Source organism: Alternaria burnsii, assembly GCF_013036055.1.
Source record: "Alternaria burnsii strain CBS107.38 chromosome Unknown 717, whole genome shotgun sequence".
NCBI classification, from domain to species: Eukaryota; Fungi; Ascomycota; class Dothideomycetes; order Pleosporales; family Pleosporaceae; genus Alternaria; species Alternaria burnsii.
Window position 1 is genome coordinate 165,057 of NW_024066129.1, and position 14,433 is coordinate 179,489.

At 47.8% G+C, this 14,433-nt stretch overlaps 5 protein-coding genes across 5 annotated transcripts; all 5 read left to right on the forward strand.

Moving 5' to 3' along the window:
- Positions 1-432: 432 nt before the first annotated feature.
- GT037_010617 (uncharacterized protein) lies at positions 433-1,986 on the forward strand (the record flags this gene model as incomplete). Its single annotated transcript, XM_038935664.1, has 1 exon — positions 433-1,986. The coding sequence occupies one exon, from the start codon at positions 433-435 to the stop codon at positions 1,984-1,986; it is 1,554 nt and encodes a 517-aa protein (XP_038781668.1).
- Positions 1,987-3,503: 1,517 nt separating this feature from the next.
- On the forward strand, positions 3,504-4,131 carry GT037_010618 (uncharacterized protein; the record flags this gene model as incomplete). The annotated part of the gene is made up of 3 exons (XM_038935665.1): positions 3,504-3,647; positions 3,700-3,920; positions 3,981-4,131. The coding sequence occupies 3 exons, from the start codon at positions 3,504-3,506 to the stop codon at positions 4,129-4,131; spliced, it is 516 nt and encodes a 171-aa protein (XP_038781669.1).
- Positions 4,132-7,179: 3,048 nt separating this feature from the next.
- Positions 7,180-7,784, forward strand: GT037_010619 (uncharacterized protein; the record flags this gene model as incomplete). Its single annotated transcript, XM_038935666.1, has 2 exons — positions 7,180-7,649; positions 7,700-7,784. The coding sequence occupies 2 exons, from the start codon at positions 7,180-7,182 to the stop codon at positions 7,782-7,784; spliced, it is 555 nt and encodes a 184-aa protein (XP_038781670.1).
- An 873-nt stretch (positions 7,785-8,657) lies between these two features.
- Positions 8,658-9,542, forward strand: GT037_010620 (uncharacterized protein; the record flags this gene model as incomplete). Its single annotated transcript, XM_038935667.1, has 3 exons — positions 8,658-9,086; positions 9,146-9,375; positions 9,428-9,542. 3 exons carry the CDS (start codon positions 8,658-8,660, stop codon positions 9,540-9,542), a joined length of 774 nt encoding a protein of 257 aa, XP_038781671.1.
- A 1,150-nt stretch (positions 9,543-10,692) lies between these two features.
- Positions 10,693-14,020, forward strand: GT037_010621 (cytochrome p450; the record flags this gene model as incomplete). Its single annotated transcript, XM_038935668.1, has 6 exons — positions 10,693-11,052; positions 11,106-11,665; positions 11,722-12,010; positions 12,065-12,292; positions 13,288-13,477; positions 13,530-14,020. 6 exons carry the CDS (start codon positions 10,693-10,695, stop codon positions 14,018-14,020), a joined length of 2,118 nt encoding a protein of 705 aa, XP_038781672.1.
- Between the last annotated feature and the right edge of the window lie 413 nt (positions 14,021-14,433).

The following is a 14,433-nucleotide window of genomic DNA, read 5'->3' on the forward strand; positions in this document are numbered from 1 at the left end:
CGCGAGGATTGACCATCTGTACGAATCTTGAGTTACGTTCATTCATTGACAGTGAGTACAGCTTATTGGCACAATACTCATAACAATCTCAGCTATAGTGTTAAGAATAAGCGTACAGCATAACAGAGCAATAGGAGCAATACAGAATTGTTTGAAACTACAGTCTGTAGAGAAGTTGCAGCACAGGAAGTGTTTGCGTCACAGCGGGGTCAGGGTAAGACATTGGTCAATAGTTTTTGAGATTCTCGCAAATTTGGTGCTAGATCATATGGCGTTGGCGGCGTCTTCGGAATCCTTGTGAGCTGGGTCCCGTCCGAGCCCACTGAGCGCAAGCTACTTTTACGAGCTGCCGAAAAAGAGCCGAGGCGGCTGGACAAGGTTACATATAGCTCGAGGCTTTCTGGAATTCAATCAGCAACTTACCACGAAAACATGGCCTTATATCTCGGTCGCCAAGAGCGCTTCGAGCTCGCAGAAGCTCAATGTGGTTTTATGCCACTCATCATGCTGGCTTCTTTGTTTCGGAACTCTTCAGCTAGCGATACGTATGGTACTATATCACGGAACGTCAGCAAGCTACTTGAAATCCATCCACTACTTACAGCAAGTGTCGCTGATAGACTAACGCGAAAGCCACGATGGCAGGCGAACGATTTGCCATTAGAACTCCACTCGGTTGTTCATCTCGAAGATACGAGGACTTGGGACTTAGAGGATGTCATGAACAATGAGGAAGATTGGGGTCTATCGTTAGATCTGGATCGAGGACCTCTTTGGAGGATCGGTATCTATAACACGACTGGTTCCACAGGTTGCTTTGTCACCTTGACGCTTTCCCACGTACTCATGGATGGAAGTGGAGCTCTCAAATTCTTGAAGCTCCTCCTCCTCGGTCCTGAGTTGGATGCCAACGATACAAGAGCTGAGTCTTTATGGCCACGCGCTGAGGACACTATGGATATGTGTCCAACCTATATGGAGGCAGCACGTGCGATTGGACAGGAAATTCTGATCAATTCGTTGCCTGCTTGCTTTCATGGACCATTCCGAAAACCGTCGTTCTGGCCTACGGCGGAAATGCTTGACAAACGCCCAACGGACTGCCGGATCCGTAGACACCGGCTCGATTTTGGCAGCTCTGGACATACGATTGTCGCTGGCTTGAAAAGCTTTGGCAAGTTCTCCGGCGCTGGTTCGATGCAAAGCCTTATCCATACGGCTTGCTTGACGGCCCTGCTCTCAGCAACCTCCGACACTGAGTATCGAGAGCCTCCGCCAACGCGTATCACTACAGAGACGCCAATCGCACTTCGCGCTGGACAGCTTGGTCACCCGCCATTAGTTGGCAACTATACCGCACTAGCCGACTTCGCAGCAGATATCGAAAAACTCAAAACTCAGACAATCCATCAGACCACGTCAGAATATCATTCATACATACATTCGACGGTTGGCAAAGAAGCAGCGAAACGGCGAGCGGGCATGCTTGGATTGATACCTGACATACCGTATCCCGGCACGCCATCGTTTGTCGTCCAAGGTTCAAAAGTTACTCCATGTCCGACAGGTTTCGAGACGTTCTTAACTCAGCAGGGTGCGTCGATTGTGCCCTACCGCAGCTCCTTTGCTCTATCAAATCTTGGCTTGCTAGAATTAGACGAAGGACCGCAAGAGGTGAAGAACAAATTACAGGGGTTGTGGTTTTCGCAATCGCCCATGCCTTGGGGTGTGGCTTTTTACGTCGATGTAGTTGGCTGCTCTGTCCAGAATCTTCATGACCATGAGTTTCACACTGAACTTGGCATCGTGTTATCGTGGTTAGATGGAGCTATCAACAACGAGTTAGCGGAGATGTTTGGGCGAGTACTGTTGGTGCAGATTGAAAAGCTTGCTAGGGCTGGCAACACCGGTATAGATGCTGTGACCCTTATCAAGGACACCACATTGCAGGATCTGGCTCGCCAGTGCGGTGACCCCTACAACTGAATAGGCATCCCGCAATAGCAGTGATGTTCTTTGCTTATTCAAGAATCCTGAGCAAATACGATAACGGCGTCTCAGCTGCTACAAATAGATCGGAACGCCGTTTGATCAAGGAGACAAGAGTATATAATATGTGATACAATCAAACCTGCCAATGAGTGAGACAAAATAGAATCGAGGATTCTTGTTTGCTGATTTGAAGACAGTCATGGCCTTATGCTTTCCTTACTCCATCGCAAAAGGCTGTACAGGGGTGTTTCGCCTCGGGTAGTTCATGTGGCCAAGATGGATTTTCCTTGAACGCTGTTGGTGGCGCCTCATCCTACATCTCTGTATCAACCCCTCCGGTAACCTTCTCGTCGTCGTATATTACTGCTGCCTTCTCTGGTGGTCTCAAACGCACGTGGGTCCACCACTGAATGCACCTCAACGCAGCCGATGGTCGGCTGCCCACTTTGCGCCTCTGTGGTTCAAGTTTGTTGCCAGTTTCTGTAAACATAGTCTCACATCTTCCTCTAGAGGCCTGAATATTCAACAAGTCTGGTGCGATAGACGACAAGTCAGGAATATTTCACTTCTTATGTGGAATGATGTAGGCAACAATGTCAAAAAGCATATCAAGCGAATCATTTCTCCACCACTCCTTTACATACAACACTTCTTCTTTCAGATTCTCAGTGCAGGTTTTGAAGGCGCCAAAATTTGTGAAAAATATGATTACCTGACCCATAGCACTGAATCTGCGACATCGTGCTGACGACGATCGTCACCAGTCTCTTGAGGCAAACACTTGCAAACTTGAGGCGTCTGTTCTGAGTGACGCATCATTACAGCGTCCCGTGACTACATCACCCGAATCTTCCCAACCCTCCTACTGTTTTCGTGGCCGCTCAGTCCGCGCACTTTTCATTGAACAGTGATATGAGCGTCAGGATCTGTTTGCCCGGTCCTGCCAGGGCAGCAACGGTGTCGGGGGAGTTATCTAGTAGTCTTGGGATGCGTAATGCTGTAGATTCTGCAATTGTTCCAGTCGTCGTAGTCAAATGTGTTTAGGTGGTTTCGCGATAGAAACAATATTTTTATGTTCCAAATAGTCCAATGAAAGATGTCACCTCATGGTTAGTACGTTTCGGGGCCAAGCCTCGTTGTTGCACGGACTGGTGGCGCTCTCGCTCTCGCTCTCGCTCTCGCTTCAACTAGTCATGGCGTGAGCTCAACAGTGACAAGATTGGTTAATGCCTCAACAAGCGACTTCATGTTGTCCGCATATACCTTCTTTTTGAAACTCATCACTACCATCTGTCGCAGGCTCAATGCTCTTGGAAGATAGACCTTGTTACTAATAACCCCTTGCGATGACCTTCATATAAAATGATCTAGGATGCTACAAACAATATAACACATACATCATCTCTTGGTTTTCCTTCTTCACAAGATCCACACCCAGCTGTGCGACACCACCTACTTTCCTTTTGTCTTTTTGCCTGAGCATCTTATCATTTGTGTTTTCTTTGCTCACAATGCATTCGTCATACTCTAAACTTGCTGCTTTCGTCCACGCTCTCCAGGCAATGTTGATCATTGCAGCCATGAGCCTCACAATTCCGAGACTCTCGATGGACTACCAATTCAAGAAAAAAGAGAATCTGCTTGCACTTACCATTGTTTGTCTTGCATCCCATCGTACGAGCGATACTGTAGCTAATTACTTTGCAGGGTGCAAAATCGCTCGTTTTTATCGCGTATCAAATACTGACAGAGCATACGACTTGGTTCAGCCGATGGCATAGCTACAGGGCAAACGCTTTCATGAACTGTTTTGAAATTGTGGCCTGGGCTGCTGTCACTTTCTTTGTCTTTGATTCAAATGTCTCAAAATGCACAGGAGTTGACTGTACGTTAAGTTGGCTTGTGGTCGCACTCTCTGTCCTGATTGCGTAAGTTACCAAAGATGACAGTATTGAAATCTTCTGGAAAAGCTGACTCGGAACTTGCAGCAGTTCGAACATTTACACCGCAATTCACTCCGTTAGAGAGCTCCGCAAACATCGTGCTGGAAGATTACCGGGCAAGACAGCCGAACGACTGGACGACTCCGAGTTAATGGTGCCGGCATGGACCGGTTACTCGAAGCATAACGAACGTTGATTATTTCTTTCCTATCTGCAAATCCAGCCCACACTATTGTTCTTGTCGTATTCATGTCCGTTCCAAAGAATACCAGATCTTCCACAGCCAAAATGAGATATAAATATGCCAATGATATATTTGAAGCTATCACCTTGTTTCACACTAGTGGTGCTTTTGGTCCCGAGTCTATGCTACACATCCCAGTTATCATCAATCGCAAGGCGATTTAGCTGTCCTATTAGGCAGCTTCATAGTCAGGCTGTAAAGATCCAATCTCCATTATGCATCTGGAATGATCGCAAGGTTGGATGGTTGTCGCTGTTCAGCACATAATCAGATAATGTAAAGTCTGCAAATCAGGCTTCCAGCACGCTACAAGCGTAGCCGAAGTGAACTGTGGTCTTCGCGTTTTTACGCAACAGGACTGAAATAGCGACCGGGCATATCTCAATCTGCACTGATTATCGATAAATTTCGGACCGATCTGCTGGATCTGTGATTTCATATGCTCTCGGTTTCGGTTTCGGCCTACTGCACGAGCCACCGCTGTGGCACGTCTAGCGCCGATTGATCGGTCACGGGCTGCGAGAGATTTGAACTCCCAAGTTCTGTTTGCAACGCGCGTAGATGCAGCAGATCGAAACGACTATATGTACCCACCGATGATGGGCCTTACCCATGTTGCTGATCTGACGTCGGTGAATTGTGGTATCTGCTTGATGTAACACTATTGCATATCAACACACCTTGTCTCCAACACCTGGGTCGCCTTTGATTGTCTCTAGAATCTACACTTTGGTTTAGCAACAGAGGCCCAATAAATATTCCTTGACATAAGATCGTTGGTGTTGTGCTCGATGCAGCACAGCCTTTTCTAAGAATGGTTTCTGGAAGCGTTTGAGGCGGTCGTGGAGTCAAGAGCTTATAGTGACGCCATTGTACTTCAGTAGCAAACGATCATGTATCGGCTGCGTAGATGTAACTGCTGTTCTACCTCGACGGCGCTGATGATGATCTGTATGTTCTTGTCTAGTAGCAAAAGTGGCGATCTCTTTCTTTCGATACACTAAACTGATTGAGTTTTACATCTTCAACGTTTTGCAACAATCCAGGGCTGAGAATATTTGAACCAATCGAAGATTCAGAGTAATTGACACGTGATACGGATACTAGATAATCCGCTGATGTGCCGTAACCCCGCACCTGAACGCCATCAGGCCTCATCCGAACCAGGCAGACAATACCATCGCTCCTGAGATACTACGTCAAGCTGAACCACTTGATGAAATGAAGGTTCTCAGTATATCCTTCGTGCTGTTGACAGTCGTCGTTCTTTGTGTAGCTGCCCAAGGTAATCGCGTTCTTATGACTCCAGTGTCTCCAATGCTAAGAGAGAAAACAGAAGTGCTTCATCCTGCTAAGATCGGAGTTCGCAATGATGATCAGACTCTGGACACTCTAGCCAATCGCGGTGGCTGGGTAAACCCTGAAGATCTGATCCCCATGCCACAGTGCATCGCTCAACAAAACCATTCCTCCTGGCTAGGTGCGATAACGAAATGTACGGGTAAAAGATGCACTTCACATTTTGGAGTGATTTGTACCCACCACCAGTGGCTCACTCAGCTTAGCTGTCTCAGCACTGAAATTTCCTCTGATATCGTCCAGGCCTATCTCCCGTATTGCAGCCGATCCGTGCTTGCCAAGGCGCAACTATATCGATGGATACGTACAGTCACAGGTCGGACATGGCTTGTCGATGTCGGCGACGCCAATGGTTTGCAAAACCTCTCTCCAGCCTCGCTCACTGGAGGGTATGCCACCATGGATGTGACTAATAAGGCACCAACGTGCCTGAAAGACTCGGCTTCTGCATCAACGATGGAATCATTCCATCGTATAATGGCCTCTTGTGCTTTCGCATCCAACACTCAGCACACCGGTAATGCCGCTCGGCCATGGGAATACAGTGAATCACTGCGGTCCATTATCGCATTGGATTCCGAGACGGTCGGGTACGACGTCACTTCGCAAAGTATACGATATGGCGATTATTTCGATAAGCAATGCTTTTGTGACACATTCAGTATAGACCTGCAGTTGGAGCCTTGTTCAGCTCCGGGACTAGCTTCGACAAGGGAGCGGCTGTGGTTGAATGCTACTTGCGGCACGACTTCCTTACCCATTAATTGGACAGACGGACTCCAAACGACAACACACGCTTATATTCCTACCGAGAAGTGGCGTTGGCCTGATTGTGTCGCTTCCATGTCAAAAAAAGTGATTGGGCTTACCGATCGGTGTGCGACTGACGTTTGCGAGTCTGATTCAGCTGGCTATTGCAAAATCAAGCGTACGATAGACAGGGCTTGCTTCTGCCGCAACATAAGCTATAACATGTGCAAGGGATCATGTCATATCTTCGAAACCCGGATAAACTATGTAACATGGCTCCGCGACCTCTGTGGTGGCGAGTCGGGGTGGCACGGCTTACCGAAGCATTGGCGCCAGTTAGCCGCCCCTACTCCCCTCGACATGATTCCTTGGAGATGGAGCATCAAACCATCCAAAGACTCGGATACGACCTCTATCAATCATTCGAAATCTCCGAAACCAATGCACGCATGTGCCTCTATCGAATGGAAGCTTGGGAGTCTTGGTTTAATCAACCTAGCCACTTTTCTTGCTGGTTTATTTCGCCCGAGAAAAGCTACCAGTTCCACAACACGTATGTATCTGCGCTACCTGCACTCACAACATTGGATTCTGGGAGGGCTTTCGATCGCTTTTCTGCATCTCTGTGCAAACTGGCTCAATGCGGTTGTCATTCGGTCGACCCTTGGGTATGCGGATGTCCCAATCACCCAAATGATACTTCTCTGGTGCTCGATGCCTCGATTCACCTGGTTAACGGTATTGCTGATTGTCTTCCAACCCCTTCAAGCGACGACATCTCCCACGGTCAAGTCGTTCTTGTTTTCAGAATCGATCCTCCAGATTTTCTCGGCATATCATATGATTACGGCTGTCAATTATGGCCGAAAGCACAGCTTCTATAGTCAGGGTATGGCAAGACTAGATCGAGTACTATCTGCTAGATTCCTATACGCGGGAGCACTTATGTGGCTTCTTGTCACTATTGCGGCTTTGGCTCTCCTCATGCAAGCTACACGTGGGGCAAAAACGTCAATTAAACGCGCGCGAATTCATGGGCTAGAGCCACAAACTGACAGAAGGACAATTCCGAGTGTTGTGGAGGAACTAGCCGCGCCATTCAACACGTTTTGGACACGAATTGAAGAGAGCTTACTTCGTCTTTGGCTTGAAAAGAGCTGGATGCAGGAGCAACTGCAGTCGACGAGTAGCGGGGAACAGATATATACAGTCTATGGTACCTTGCCTTCCAAAGTTCCAGACAACCGGATCATCGAACAAGGCATGGTTAGACTGTTTCTGATCGCAATTACGAGTATGATCCTCCTGTGGATTGCACAATGGTTGTTTTGGGCCGGATTTATTGGCCTCAGTATGGAAGAGTAAGTACTCACACGTACGCCTTGAGGCCAACTTAGCTGATTGCACCAAGATTCTGTCCTCCTAAACTTGGGGTTCTTACCGTCATCTGGATGATCTCCTCGCTGGCTACCGTTGCTGTATCAGTACTTCCTTGAGTCTTACAGTTCTTGATGATTGAGGAATCTGCATGTGGACTGTTTGAACGCAAGCAACGACCACATGTATTTCCTTTGCATTGTTTTTGACACCTTACAGCTCGCTTCTCATAACATGAACTATCAGTCTTTTCAACGATACCATCGACACCAGATAAAAGGAGGTTCTATCAGATCGTATTCGAGACACTTTCTCAGCCTCATGACCGTGTCTCTCGAATTACAAAGCGTTTTGCGGATCGAATTGTGAAGGTGGCAGAGAAACGCTCTTGCTGATCCAAATTTTTCATGCTGATGTTGAATCAGGTGAAGCGCCCGTGCCTTTATGTATCTGCTCCAAAAGTATTGTTTCTGTCTATTCCTTTCCCACTGAACCACATTTTCCAGAATCTTATGCCACCTCTGGCCCAGAATAGTTGTAAAGAAGCTCACTAGACTTGTGACTCTCGCTACTGCTATCAGTGTCGTTATGAGCAATTAAGTTAGTATAAGCAATCACATTACAGGTACCAGCTAGCGACTAGCCCTGTTCTGTCGAGAGAGTTCCCAGCTGGTGACTGCACCTTGATGCTCATTTAAGGGCAAGCTTCGAGGAAATGACGACAGTAATAACGACCATAGAACCAAACAAGAGATATTGCTATAACCAGACTGTCCTAGTTACAAGCGACTCATCCTAACGAAACGTTCTCTTCCCCTGAAGTGTACAATGGAAACACTAAACGAGAATGGGAACATGTTCCTGCAAGTAAGGCTCTCCTTGTGGTAACACAAAGCGGGGTAAGCTTATCAGCTGACCAGCTTATCTGGTACGTGTGCGCTGAAGCTCTGCTAACCCTACGTTGAGACACTCTATAATTTAAGCGGACGACCATGGCCACAGCATCTGCGACTATGTCGACAAATCCCATCGCCACTACTCCTTCCCTTCATCCTCCCTTCACGTCTCGCGACAGGCTGCGTTTTGCGCTCTTCCTTATCATTCCTGTCTACGCACAGCTCTGCATTTTGCCTTCAATCTCTTCTACGCTTAAGCACATCTATATCGTCGGCACTACTGGCATTTGTATCATCCAGTTCAGCGGAGACCTCGTTGGTGGAGAACTCATCAATCTTGGTCTAGTCGGGGATATCGTCTATGGCCTGGCGATATCTCGTTTCCCGCACTTGAGTAAATCGTATTCGCTGACAGCCTGGATTATACCTGAGATCGAGGGCTGGCGCGGTACAGTGATCCAATGGGCGATTATGTTGAGATCCTTGATGTATCTCTTACCGGAGAACTATGGTAGCAAAGTCGAAGTACGATCGGTCCTTTCTATTGAGTTACCTATCAGGACTGACGTTGTCTTACTAAACAGGTAATTCTCGCGAATTATAAAGACGTACATTCCCGATTTGGCAAATACGTTGGGATCTTCTCATTATTCGTTACTATAACATTCCTCGAGTCGGTGTTGAATAAGAACCTTGGACCAGTCGACGAAAACAACTTAAAAGAATACCTAGAAACATGGCATAAGGTTCTTGTTGTCTGGTGGATTCTCTGCTTCTTCATTGAATATCTATGCATAGTACGTTTGAATTACATGTCAGTATACCGATTTGTACTCTTGCAAACAGTTTCACTAACACTATAGTAGCCATCTTTGCAGATACGGCATACCCGTACGTTTCAAACTATGGCCACACAAGGTTGTGGTCAAGGCATCACAGAACCACCAGGGACAGATCGTCATCGAGGAAGAGCTCCAGTAACACTGGACGCAGCGTACGACCAACACATTTTGAATACAAAGTCAGTCCGCGCTATCGGTCCACTTACTACCCTTTTATCATCTCCTTGGCTATGCTCTCCATATGTATAAGCTGAGTTAGAATAGTGAATGTAATACAACACATGCTGGATGAACTTTCGTCCAACTTTTCTGAGGCGAGCTAGGTACAATGCACGATACTTCCACGAAACCGTGGTATATTCGTTGTATATGAACCGAACACTCAAGAAAGAGGACATTTCGATAGTATTGGTAAGAGTGCAGGCCAGTCCAGCGCAACAATGAGTAGTAGCATGAAGCTTTGATGTACAGGTATGTACTTGGGAAAGGATACAAATATAGGTCTTGGTTACCTGCTGATTGTCGCCCGTCGAACTAACTTCATTATTCTCCAAATGACGCTCTCTCATTTGGGAGCTGTTTCAGAACACAAAGCAGCGACAGTGTATCAGTGTGCGCTCTCCACGCTCGCTATCTCCCATGTGCGTAGTTCGTACATGACAAGCGGCGTAGTCGTAGCGGAGAGATAGCGTCCCGACTCCGGGAAGAAAGAACGTGAAATTGTGGGAGGTAAGACTCTACCCATACGAGAGCATTCGATAGCGTCATCTCCAAGGCTCACTGCTCGTGACAAGCTCGTCAAGACTGGGATAAAACTATTCAGCACTAGATCTACCTCCACACAAGAAGAATACATCCTGCTTTGCTGCAACCTCAACCGACCCGCCAGAGTCTTGGCTGGCCTATCTTTAAGCGAGCGCACACGCGGCCGTTACCGGGACTGTGGTTTCTACGGATAAGCGGCATCCGATTGGTCACTTCCAGGAGCAAGATCGAAATCTTGTCGGGTAAGCGCAACCCGATTCGTTGACGTCAGTCCTTCTACAATACTTCGAAGCTTGCATCAGCAGTCCGATTTGCACGACCGCAGAATCTAGATGGAAAGACATCTGGGCCTACTCAGCGCGAGGAGCCGGATGAATGGTGGTTTTGAGCAACTTCTTATGTAAGCTGAGGGCGATTCCACTTCTATAAAGGCTGGAACCACTATACCATATCACTAGAGCAAACTCGATACTTACATTCGAACTTTTTCTTTGCCCAACTCAACCTCGGCTCAATCACCCAGCATGTCACTTCCCGTCTGGCTCCTAGCCGTGCTTTTGGGGCTCATACTATACTTGTCAACCTACATCGTATATCAGCGATTCTTGCATCCACTAGCCAAGTTCCCAGGCCCTTTCTTCGCATCTCTTACAGATCTTTGGCAGGTCTCTGAGTTTCTCTCCCTGAAGCAGCCGTACAATCTGACTGCTCTCCACGAGAAATACGGCCAGTTCGTCCGGTATGGCCCGGATAAGATTAGCACTACAGCTGAAGATGCTATACCGATCATTTATCAAAAGGGCGGTAGAATGTTCCCGAAAACCGAGTTTTACGATGCCTATGGATCGCACATTCCGAACATCTTTGGGATGCGTGACGAATCGGTAAGTTTCTTGGCAGAAATATTGCTGAACCTGTCTTTGAAACGATTCCTCAGAAACATTCTGTCAGACGACGAAACATGTCTTACAGCTTCTCCGCCTCGTCTGTAAAGAAGATGGAAGACCTCTTGGACGAGAACGTCAAGATCTTGAAGCAGAAATTATGCAAATATGCTGAAAGTGGCGAGGCTGTTGACCTCAAAAGGCTCTTCAAGTTGTATACCATTGATGTTCTTGGCGAGTTAGCTTTCAGTCGGTCCTTTGCAGTTCAGGAAACTGATGATGAGTCCCGCGTACCACCGGTAGTCGAGCATAGCTTGCTCGCGGCAGTGACTGGGGCATGGCCTGCAATGACATTCAGGCTGAAACGATGGCTTCCAAAGGTGCCTTCCCAAACCTTGAGACGATTGTTCGAGGGCCGTGCAGCCGTTGCGAAACTGGCAGCAACGTGCGTTCAAGAGCGACTCACAGCCCTACGGAATGCTAAAGACCTCGACGATGATGCAGCCGCACCAGAACGGAAAGATCTCTTGACCAGCCTCATTCTGGCCAAAGATCCTGACACCGGAGAGAGGTTGTCTCAGATCGATCTCGAGGCTGAAGCGTTTGGTTTCATGTAAGTTCCATCTGTCGATGGATTGTCGGCAGAGGTGAAAACTAATCATGGCACAGCATTGCGGGAACCCACACTACGAGTGCTACCACTTCACTACTCTTTTACCATCTGCTGGAAGCTCCCCAAATCATGAGAAAATGCGTGACTGAGATTGACTCTCAGCTCCCGGCGTTGTGTGAAGACAAACCAGCATATGCGCTTGCGGAGGTCGAGGCTTCACTCCCTTTTCTCCGGAAATGCGTCAAAGAGAATTTCCGCGACACCCCAGTCTTCACAATGCCATTGGCTCGCAGAGTCCTTACTCCTGAGGGTGTAACCGTAGGAGGCGAGCACATTCCCTTTGGGGTAGGTTTTTCCGTGGCTGCAAAACCGGGTATCAACTTACTAACTGTCATATAGACCTCGATTGCAGTTTGCAACCATGCGTTTCACCACAATCCAGCTGTCTGGGGCGATGACCATGCCATTTTCGATCCGGATCGATGGGATCAGCCTGAAACGGTAGCGCGTGGACGCTATTTGATGCACTTTGGTCTTGGTGGTAGGCAATGTATTGGGAAGACACTTGCGCAGACAAACATATATAAGCTGACGAGTACTCTACTCCGGGAGTTCGCTTTCGAGTACGTACGATTAGGGGGGAAAAGGGCGGTGTACCAAAGCGAAGAAAGAGGCCAGAGCCTGGGAGGATTGCCAGATATGGTATCTGTAGGTATCAGCGATCTAGAACAGCCTCTTATGGTCAAAGTTCGCAGAAGGAGTCAGTCGCCATGATGACTGCCCTATGCGAGAAATCTGCTCATGGTTCAGCGTGTAAGTAAGAGAACAAAGAAGTCTTGTTTGAGTTCTCCAGTAGATCAAAAGGGTGCCTTAAGATTGTTAGTTTGAGGATGTAGAGGCTCCCAACCACCAAGTTTTCGCCTTTACCTAGGTAATCAAGGTCCGGATGGATAAATGAAGATTTCGAATCAGCTTCGCCTTAGTGGGTGTTCTGCAGAGGCACTAGCAGTGTTGCGCGGGCGAGCGTGGTCTACCATGTGTCTTCGAGCGAGTATTGCGCTACCGCAACCGTACTCGGCAGCAATTTTGGGGTAGCTGATTTGCGGTTCCAGTACAGGCGATCTAAACAGCGCTACCGCATCTTCTCCCTGACTCATAGTGATGGAGTCGTTAATTTCAAACGTTGATGGTTGATTCTGGTGGAAAGCTCGAAAGGCTGGGCTCGCACGCCGGCCAGCCTCGGTACCCAGTCACGTGTTGCGGAACCCCGTGGGTTGCCGACGAGCGTGTGGGCGACAATCCTTCTATCTAACCATTAGTTCCCTAGTCACTCAATGATGGCGCCGCACTCTATCGTTACCTCGCCTCGAGATCGGGTGTCGAAACGTAAACGCGTGGCTCTCGCTTGCTCGCAGTGTCGAAATAGGAAATCTCGCGTAATCACATCCTTTCAGTCCATCGCATATGTCATCTAACAAAGTGTCAGTGTGACGGGCTACGACCTTCGTGCTCCACTTGCCTCGAGTCTTCTTTACAGTGCCAATATCAGCGTCTGCCATCGCCACAGCTAAAAAATCCGTATGCGCCAATCACAATGGCAATGCACATGCTAATCACACCAGATCAGGACATACGCGCAGCTCGCAAAGAGAGTCAAGAACCTCGAGGCCCAATTGCTATGGACATCAGCGTTTTCGGATAAACCTCTTCAAGCTGTGCCTGAGCCATTGGATAGTCAGGATGAGTCTGCCGTGGATCTGTTGGCGACGAAAGCTTTTGACGATTCACCACAACAAGACATTGGCTATTTCGGTAAGCTGTACTACAGTTAAAATCACCACGAGCTAATATGAGAGTGTCAAAGGGCCTACCTCAAATCATGCTTTTTTCAGGCGACTGACCGATGCTTTGACGCAAAGGTTACCCATGTTATGCCGGTGCGCTGGACAGGATATTATCCTCTTATCTACCAGCTTCCTCGACCAAAGACACTCAAACACTGCAAAGCCACCCTTGGAACCACTCCCGCAGCACAATCCCACCAATCCACAGTCTAGAAGTCATGATGTTGCGTCAAATGATCGAGATCTGAATGGTTTGATGAATAGCTTCTTCGAAGCCCAAGGTTCAGTCTTGCCATATGTCGACAAACACGCAATCAGCTTCAATGGAGCCCATTCCTTCCTGGAATTGTTTCACAACAGCTCGAACGCCAAGAAAGCGTTGTTGAATGTCATATTTGCTCATGCGGCACTTACCAAGTCATGTCCAGAGGCCGAGATATTTTACCGCCGTACGCTTGCACTTCTCGATGGATTGTCTCTTCGTGGCTCCAGTCTGGAACTTGGTATGTGAAAATATCTGACCGGAAACTCTCCCACTTATGCCGTGAGATGACTTACTATCCAAAGTACAAGCGGTTCTACTGCTCTGCAATTTTCAACAGAATACACAACGCTCCATCGCAAGTTGGACCTACCACGCAATTGCAGTCAAGGCAGCTTTTCAAATGGGAATACACACGTCTGACTTTTATGAAGGGAAAGATTCTCATTATTGTGAGATTTTGAGAAGAGTATGGCTTGGTGTCATCATACAGGATAACGCCTTGAGTATGGCGTTGGGGCGACCCCGTTTGATCCTTCCACCCCACACGAGCGCCTTACACGAACAAAAAAGCCTATCGAGTCTCACTGACAACGAATTCTACTTTTATCAACTTGCGTGAGTGGCCTAGGATTGCGACAAACAAAACTGACTTGCACGCA